Source organism: Orycteropus afer, unplaced genomic scaffold, assembly GCF_000298275.1.
Source record: "Orycteropus afer afer isolate SDZICR_OR568_19922 unplaced genomic scaffold, OryAfe1.0 scaffold00574, whole genome shotgun sequence".
Taxonomy (NCBI): domain Eukaryota; kingdom Metazoa; phylum Chordata; class Mammalia; order Tubulidentata; family Orycteropodidae; genus Orycteropus; species Orycteropus afer.
The window spans coordinates 621,607-630,851 of record NW_006922161.1 but is presented as its reverse complement, the minus strand read 5'-3'; the positions used below and the strand labels follow the sequence as shown (position 1 = coordinate 630,851).

At 59.6% G+C, this 9,245-nt stretch overlaps 1 protein-coding gene across 1 annotated transcript in view; it reads right to left on the bottom strand.

Annotated features, from left to right (window-relative positions):
- TMEM249 (transmembrane protein 249) overlaps nt 1-9,245 on the bottom strand; it is a 10,905-nt gene that overhangs the window by 524 nt on the left and 1,136 nt on the right. Inside the window, exons 4-7 of the mRNA XM_007956108.1 lie at nt 8,948-9,143; nt 8,777-8,862; nt 8,401-8,583; nt 716-896 (exon numbers count right to left, since the gene is read on the bottom strand). Coding sequence (XP_007954299.1) covers nt 716-896; nt 8,401-8,583; nt 8,777-8,862; nt 8,948-9,143 — 646 coding nt within the window. The remainder of the gene's footprint in view (nt 1-715; nt 897-8,400; nt 8,584-8,776; nt 8,863-8,947; nt 9,144-9,245) is intronic.

Genomic DNA, 9,245 nt, shown 5'->3' with positions numbered 1-9,245 from the left:
GTCCACCCCCGTCGGCTCTGCCTCGGCGTCGGCTCCTCCCGCGTCCCAGGCGCGTGCAGCAAGGGGCGCGCGGGGCGCGGCGGAGACTGCGGGCCCGCTTTGTGAGGGGCCCCGCCCGGCAGCGGCGAGACATCCATCTCGCGTGGCAGGCGTTCCCGAGGGGCGGGGTGGGGCGCGGCCGCCCCCTTATCGCCGAGCCGCAGCCGGCGAGGCCTGCGGTGGGGGCGCCAGGGCGGGGGTCTCCCTGGCCTGCGGCTCGCCCCCTGCTCGCTCCCAGGAGAGCAGGACTGAGGCGCAGCCGGAGGCGCGGGGCCAATTAGCATTTTGATTGCAGGACTTGGGGGGCCCATCTGGACCGAGGCCTAATTACCGGGCAGACCCTCGGGGCGCCGGCGGGACCTGCCAGGCGCGGTTCCCTCGGCCCGCTCTCGCCCGCCTCCTCCTGGACCCTCTGTCCCCACCCCCATCTCTCTGTCCCTCCAGTTCCGTCCTTCTGTCCCCCTCTCTCAGTGCAGTCACCCTGTCGCTCTGTCCTCCGGCCCCCAACTCTGTTCCCTTCCCTCGTTCTTCCGTTCCTCAATCCCAGCTCCCTGCCCCGTCCTTTTGTCCCTCTCTCTTCACCAGTCCCATTCCCTGACCTCTCCACTCTTTCTTCCTGGGGCCATCCCTCCATCTCCAGTCTCTGCCCACGGCCCTCCCTCTCTGTCCATTTCACCGCCCTCCTGGCCCCCAACCCTCTTGACGAACGAGGCGTCAGAGCGCGGACACATGTGTCCCACGGTCGTGCGCTCCCGAGGGGACCATTCAGGCGGCCCTACCTCGCGCTCGGGTGTCTCCCGCAAGCCCCCCACCCGGGGCGCCCGGCGGGAAGTGGCAGCTGCGGCCCGGGCCTCAGCCTGATGGCCGCAGCGTCCCGGGTGCGGATCGCATATGCGGCCCGGGGGCAATTACTTGGGCCTCCGCGACCCCCCTCTTTTCAGGCTTCCCGACCCCGGTGCCTCCGGCATCCGGAGGTCGACATCCTATCCCTGCCCCTGCCGGCGGAAGGACAGGTGAGAAGGAACATTCTAGCCTTACTGCACCCCAGACCGCCCTCGATCTCTCCCGTGTGGGCTGGGGAAGGACAGGGCTTTGTTGCTCGAGGGGAGGTGGGTCTGGAGACCGCAGGAGGCCGCGGGGGTGGGGTGGGGAGGCAGCGCAGCCAGTGGTCTTCCCAGGGGCTCCAGGCTCCCAGCTCAGGCCTAGTCCCTTAATCGCGGCTCTAGAGGGAGCAGATACCGTAGGGGTTCTGTGTGTTTGGATGTGTTTCCTCCTCGCTCCTGTGTCTGTCAGCTCCCAGCCCCATGCTGGTCAGATGTTGCCCCAGAGGGCCTGGTTCACGGGGAGGGTGTCCCACCACAGTCCCCAGCAGAGCTGGTACGGAGCCTGCGTGTGCCCTGGGCAGCATCCTCTTCCAGCCCAGGGCCTCCAGCCCAGGGGCAACCACCTCCTCTCAGGCTGCTTCCTGCAGCCTCCTTCCAACCTGCCCTTGTTTCTGTTTAAAATAATACATCTTCCTGATGCTGTTGTTGGGAACACACACAGCAGAACGTGAAACGATTCTCTGGTTTCTCCATGTACCATTCAGTGGCACTGGGAACAGTCCTCAAGTTCAGCCACATGGTCACCCTTCCCGAGTTGTTTCTCTCCCATAAGCATAAACTCTGCCCCTGTGGTTCCTACCTGCCCTTTGAGTTGGTGTCGATTTGATCCCACAAAGATGGTTGTCAACAGAGCACAGTGCTCCAGGCAGCCATTCTTTTCTAGTGAAGTTAACTGTTGATTGGTTTTGAGCTGATGCAGGGACAGAGAGCTCAAGGCAGTGGTCTCAGGGCTTCATCCACCCTCCATAACTCTAGGCAGTCTGGAGTCCATGAGAATTTGAAATTCTGCTCTGCATTTCTCCTCCTTTCGATCACAATTCTTCTGTGAAAGCTTGATCAAAACATTCAGTGATGGTAGCCGGGCACCACCCAGTTCTTCTGGTCTTGTAGTGAAGGAGGCCATTGTTCGTGGAAGCAATTAGCCGGCCTACCCTTTTTTGTCAGCTGGTGAGCAGCCTAGCCTCAAGGGACCCCTCTCTTTGAATATCCCCCTCCTTGACTTCCCCTTTCTGGAAGCCTCAGGTCTGGCTCCTTGACACTCCTGATACCCCCTCAGCCTTCTCCTCTACTGAACAATGGGGGGGTCATTCCCTTCCCAGAAGCTGGATGCATGTGGTCCTGTTCACAGAGCAGGCTGACCCCTGACCTACTGGCTCTGACCACCTTTCCTCAAGTCTCTGCCCTCAGTTTCCATCCCTAAAATGGGCTTACAGGCTCTAACCTCCCCCTCCCTACCTGCACTGGTCTCCTTCAGGGCCCCCCTTACTGCCTGGAGCTCTGGCCCTCTGGGCCAGAGCAGAGCCTACCTAGCTGGGGCCTTCCTGGGAGGACAAGCTGGGGTTGGTGTGCGGGCAGTGAACTGAGGGCTTGGAAGGCGTGGGTGGGTCTGGTGCCATGTCCACCTTCCATCACACACCGATGTTGAGCACCACAGTGTGCTTTGCAGCACTGGAGGCCTGGAGCTACAGACACAGGCCTGTGCCCTTGTCAGCCCACATTCCTGTGGAGGGCAGGTGCTAACCAGAAAGAGAACAGCCAGGGGGTAACTGAGATGGTGAGGTGAGAAGCACAGGGGCATAGACGCCGGAGATAGCAGTGGAGGGAACGGACCAGAGAAGACAGTATGCAGGGGCCGAGGCCACAGGGGGTGTTGTGAGTGGAGCCAGGGGCCAAGAGGAATGGGTGAATGAGGGGGACAATCATGACAGACTGAGGCAGAAGAGGAAGGGGCAGATCCTGCCAGGCCAGGTCCCAGAGCAGAGGCTGTGGGGCGCTGGCCTGATGGTAGATGAGGCGGGAAGGAGGGACATCACTGCCCTCAGAGGTCACGTGTCCGGATCTCTGTCGTAAAGGTGGCACAGGAGGGTCAGGAGACCAGCCAGGAGGCTGTGGGACCCAGACGGTGGCCAGGCCGGGCTGGCTGTGACAGAGGTGGTGACGGTGGCCAGTCAAGGGTAACACCATCTTTCTGGGCACCTGGAAGGATGAGGTACCTTTACCTGAGTGAGGTCAACTGTGGGTGAGTTGGGGGCTGATTTAGGAGCTTTGAGGGTTCTTTTTTGTTTCTACTGTGTTTCTTTTTGGGGTAAAATCTTTGTGACAAAACATTTGGCACTGTCACTGTTCTCACTTGTACAGTTCAGGGAACTGAGTCACACTCACCATCTCATGCAAGTATCACCTCTACCCATTTCCAGAAATTTCCACCCCTTCAGACAGAAACTCTTCATCCCTTCAGCAAGAACTTCCCCTACCCCCTTCCCCAGCCCCTGGTAATGTGTAATGTGTTTCCTGTCCCTAGGCCTCTGTGGGTCTCCGTTATTTCACGACGTGTGGTCGTACAGTGTTGGCCACTGTGTGTGTCAGCAGGTCTCATTCAGCATGCTGTCACAGTTCATCCTCGCGGCATGTACCTGGACTTCACCTCACTGTCCAGCAGACTGATGTTGTATTGTATGTATGTACACCTGCTGATAGACAATAGGTAGTTTCCACCTCTTGGCTGTTGTGACTAGCTGCAGCACACACTGACCTATGAGGATCTGTGAGTCCCAGCTTTCAAGCCTCTGGGGTCCACACCCAGGAGTGGAATTGCTGGGTCCTGAATATGGTGAGTCTACATTTAACTTTTTGAGGACCCATCAAATGGCATTCATCACTGTGCAAGAGTTTGGCTCTTGACCCGTTGATTTTTTTTTTTAATTTTTATTGTGATTTGGGTAAAAGTTTACAGAGCAAATTCATTTTCCATACAACAGCTCACATACACTTTGCCTCACACATCAACTACAATTTCCCACAATGCAACAGCTCCCCTCCCATTTCCTCCCCACCTCTTCCCTGTGTCCTTCCCTCCATGCACTCCTGCCCCCCCAGCTGTCTCCTTGTGCGTACACAGTCCTTCTATTCTCCCATGATTGTTCTCTCCAAGGAGTGAATCTACCTAATGTAAATGTTCAGCTCGTATCCCTGTCTTTTGTTTGGCTGGAAGCCACAGGAGTAGTCAACCCATTAATCTTGAGATGCTTGCTATACATGTGGAGATGTGGAGTCCACGGTTCTGGGGTGCCACCTGGCTGGTTGCAGGTGCTGGGGAGTTGTCAAGCGTGTGCTCAGCATTTTCAGACTGGCCAAGATGCCAGGTGGCACCACCAGGGGGAGGGAGTGTGGAGAGGCCAGGGCTGGATGGCAGAGGGGCTGCAGAGGGGGTGGGAGGAGGGGAGAGACTGTGGTGGAGGGGAGAGGGAGGAGTGGACCACAGGAGGCCTTGGTGACAGGGTAAGAGCTGTCTGAGGGGCGTGTGGGGACAAGTGGAATGGGAGAGGAGCTGGAGAGAGCCCGTGTGGATGACTCTCCCTGGAATTTTACCTTCAAAGATGAGAAAGGTGGAGCAGCAGCTGGAGGGGGAGCAGGGCCCGGGGGGCGGGCTTTCCTGAGGGCAGGCAGGCTCACGGCAAATGTATGTGTCTACAGGGAGTAGCCTGATGGTCAGTGGGGCTGGAGCCAGCCAGCGAGTGAGTAGGAGCAGGCTGGTGGTCGGTGGGGCTAGAGCCCATGGGCAAGTGAGGGGAACCTGGTACACGATGAAGTCAGGGGCGCAGTGGGGTGATGGACAAAGTTGGCCTGCAGGGCCTTGTGGGTGATGCCTTGAGTGGGTGAGGGTGAGTCTAGTGGCCATGTCACGGCTAGGAGTCCAGGTAAGCATCCAGGGTACAGGTGGGCAACGGGCTGTGGCCAGGTGCTAGGGTGGGCATTGGGTGGTGGGGGTCCCAGAACGCTGTCTTCTTTTTGTTCCGTTTCTTCAGTGGAGTGGGATGCAGAGACCTCTGCTGAAACTGAGGGTGGGGAGGAAGAGAGGGTGGCAATGGTCCCCTAGGAGAAGCAGTGGGTGACCCAGGCGATGTGTCAGGATCACCATGCTACTCTGAGCCCTGTAGCTGAGAGGGTATACACTTAATGGGATCTGGCAGGTGTGGGTTTTCTCCAGCCATATTCAGCTGCCTGGGTCTAGAGGGTCAGCAGAGGGGGTGGCTACCCATGTCTTTGAGTTTTGCCAGGTGAGCTACTGAGAGGGGCAGTTGAATCAATGGGGTGAGCAAGGGGGGCATGGTGGTGATTGTGGACTCTATTCAGGGGGGGAGGGGTGGGCAACAGGGCCTGTGGCCAGGTGCTAGGATGGGCACCTAGCACAAACCCCAGACGTCTTCCTGGAAAACGCCATCTTTTTGTTAGTGAGTAAGCAGCTGGGACCTGGCAGTCTGGCCAGCCATTCGGGACACCAGACATGCAGTCGGGCCTGCCCCCTTCCTACTTCAGACAGAGCCACCCCTCAGCCTCCTGTGCCCAGAGTCCCCGGCTGGACATCAGAGTGGCTCCAAGGTGGCCCAGGTCCCACCTTCAAGGGGGCCCAGCGGCCTGCCTGCTCACCTGCTTGGACCCTCAGCCTCGGAGAGGCTGTCTCATAGCAACCCTGTGTACAGAGAATGAAACACTGCCCGGTCCTGCGCCAGCCTCACAGTCCCTGCTATACCTGAGCCCATCGTTGCAGCCACTGTGTCAGTCCATCTCCTTAAGGGCCCTCCCCTTTTTCACTCACCCTCCACTTTACCAAGCACGATATGCTCTCCAGGGATGGGTCCCTTCTGACCACGTGACCAAAGTCTGTAGTTTTACACAAATGAATCTCGTGCAAACAGCCTATCAACACCCAGGACATGCCCTCCTCCCGGGTGGGTGGGTTTAAGAAGGAACCCAGAGAGCAAGGAGAGGAGAGGGAGGAGAGGCCGCTGGCCGCCACCAGAGGGCAGCAGCGGCCCTGCTCTGCCGCAGGATGGGTGGCTCTGTCCCAGGCAGCGGGCACAGTCTTGCGCCACAGTCCTGGACACTGGGCTTGCTGTGGCTGCAGCCTTATCCTCATCCAGCAGGAGCTTCCCGCCCCTTCATGTGCGCCTGCCTGCCCTGTGGCCACCCCTTCCCACCCTTTCACAGGAGACTCGACTGTGTGGTGAACTCCACACCACCCTCATCCTCATCCAAGGTCATGGTGGCCATCGGTGGCTGCACCTCCTGCATCCCAGGAGCCCAGAGCCCAGATGTGGGGCCCCTTCCTTGTCCTCATTGCCACTTGCATGCTGGTCATGTGATGCAGGGGTGTCATCCAGCCTCCCAGGAAGGGCTTTAGCCCTACTGCTGGGGTCAGACTGGACACCAGGGGCAGCCGGTGTCCTGTGAGTGATGCACATGGGAGCTAAAGGCCTTTGCTGCTTGGACCCTGTGAAGGACTTTCCTGACAGGCTATTCCACCTCCCGAAACCCCAATGCTCCATGCTGCTCCTTCTTCCTTCCCCCAGGTGCTATAGGAGACTGGCTGGCCATCTTCCCAGAGAACCCAAGCTGCTGCAGTTGGGGGTCACGACTGTCCTAGAAGGCAGATGGTAGGGGCTGGACTGTGCTGGCTGTCAGTGATGACCTGTCACTGCCGGGTGTCTGGGGCACCACAAGCCCTACGAACTTTCGCTGTGGGGAACTCGGGTCATGCAGGAGGATGGCAATGTGCACGCCGGCAGCAGAATCAGAAACCCGGTATGCCCTGAGTGGTTTTCCTCCTCAGTCCATGGCCAGCCCACCAGCAAATCCTGTGCCCATGCCTTCTAGATGCAGCCAGCCATGAGCCCGGTCGGCCAAGGTGAGCCCAGGGGGCTGGCGTGTGCCCTTCAACCTCCACCACTGCTGATGAGCAGTGTCTCAGTCTGAGGCCTGGCTCAGCCACAGCCGTCACCCAGCCAGTTTGTTCCCATGCCTGTCTCCACTGCTCACTTACCCCCACTGCACTCTGCTCCCCAACCTGCCCCAGCCCCTCAGCTGCCGGCATCTGCCCACCACCTCAAGCCTGCCCTTTTGGTAGAAGCTGGGCTCTGCCACTCTGTGCTCAACCTAGGTGCCTATCTTCTGGGGAAGGGTGTCCCTGCCCTTGTCCCTACAGTGGTTCTGACAGCCAGGCCCTGCCCTAGAGACAGGTGGGGTGCCAGTGCCCCCATGGGTTGGGCACCTCCAGGGCAGGCTCCAAGGGTGTGGTCCAGGCAGCCAGGCCCCCCGACAGGTTAGTGCTCCACCTTCATGGCCTCAAAACTCCTAATTATTTCTGAGTGAGGGCTTCATTATCTTTCTGCACTGGGCCCAGCAAATTAGGTAGCCAGGCCAGGTTCCAGGGACACTCAGCTGACAGTCTCTGATGGCCTTGTTCACCAGCCTGAGGCCATGCTGATCCAGGAGAGGCAGTTACCTGTGCCAGACACCACTCCCTCCTGGGGCCCCTTGGCCCACTGCCTTCCCTGCTCCCACAGGAAGTCTGGGCTCCCAGGCTGCCACAGGTGCTGGCATGACTTTGGAAATGGGTGGGAGTTCCCGGCAGGCTCCCAGACACACAAGGCCATGCATCCAGCAGGTCTTGTGACCTGGCTTGCATCTCTGAACAGGTTACTTCCTAGGGCTTAGGCAACAGTAACTTTGGGGTGTGCCTAGCTCACCATAAGGAGCTCTGGTGGTGCCTAAAGCATTTGACTGCTAACTAGAAAGGTGGCAGTTCAAGCCCACTAGCTTTCACTCCATGGAAGCAAAATGGGGCATAAAGATTTACTGCCTTGGAAACCCAGTGGGGGCACTGTGAATCAGAACTGACATGGTGGCAGTGGGTGTGGTCTACTGGTCTTAGCTCGCCACACCCTGGGCACAGGGCTTCATCAGGGCCTTGCCCCATTCCATTGCTGGTTGGACCAGGAACAGGCACCTGATCCAGGGTAAACCAATCAGATTCCAACGCCTCCAGTTCCACTCATTGATCACACCTGTGAGGCCATGTAGGCCCAGTTCTGGCTACCAATTTCAAGAGGGGAAGGTGGGAGCCCAGGATAGGAGTGAAATGCTGGTGGCCGGGAAAGGGCGTGGGTCCCACACCTGTCTCATGATTTGTCCAACCTCTAAGACCCAGGCTGCCCCTGGTTTCTACCCTACATGGGTCTTCAAACTCCATCTCTAGGGTTTGTGCCCACCAGCAAGGCTGTCTAAAGTCCTGGCAGGTGTGCACTAGAAGACCATGGAGAGCCAACACTTCCATTGCCCACAGAGAAAGACACCGGGCCCTGCGCCAGAGAAGAAAGGCAGCTTTACGGAAGAAAAGGCCAGTGGGTGGGGTCGCATGCTGTCAGCCCTAGGGCACGGGTGGAGGGGAAGGTTGGGGTGCACGCATGCTGTGTCACACGTCCAGGTCGGACAGAGAGTGGCTGGCTTTGCCGTAGGTGTGGTCCTTGCGGTGCACGATGCCCGGGCTGCTGGTGGCCCCCAGCGGCCAGTGGCGGACCACGTGCCGGTAGGACACTGTCAGGTAGTCGAAGTAGTTAATGTTGAGCTTCCGGGCTATGTGGCGGCCCAAGAATTCCATTTGCTGTGGGAGCGGCTTCAGTCGGCTGTTGCCCAGTCAGGAGAGACTCCCCGAGATGTGGCCCCCAGCCCTGCCCTGCCAGCCCTCCCCTACGGCCGGTCCCGAGACCTAAACAGTGTTAAGCCTCGTTTTGTCCCAAGGCAAGGGCGGCACTGCCCCACTAGGGGGCGTGCCGCGGGCGGGGCGCAGCACCTACCTCATAGCGCTCGGACAGCTGCACCAGCACCAGCGGCTCCAGCTTGTGGCCGCACAGGACCAGCTGGAAGAAGCACCTTCCGTAGGCTGGCGGGGCGAGCGAGGTGGGCCGGCTCAGCCTGAGCTGCACCGGGCCCCGCCCGCGCCCTGCCCCGCCCGCCGCGCCCCTCACCGTCGGAGCTGAGCGCCAGGCGCACGTAGATCAGGTGCAAAGGGCCCTGATACACGGTGCGGCCCTGGATGGAGAATTGGTACATGCCGCGCGCGTGGTTCAGCACCAGGCGGCGCCGCGGCAGCGACGAGACCATGAGCCACAGGCCCACGCCCACGCCGTACGCAGGGAAGCCCCACGTCTCCTGGTCCTGCACCTGCGGGGCACGCGAGGGGTCGGTCTGTGTTGCGGCTGTGGGCTCGCAGACGGGGCGCGGAGCAGCAGAGCGCTCAGATGAGCGTGAGCCCCGGAGCGGGCC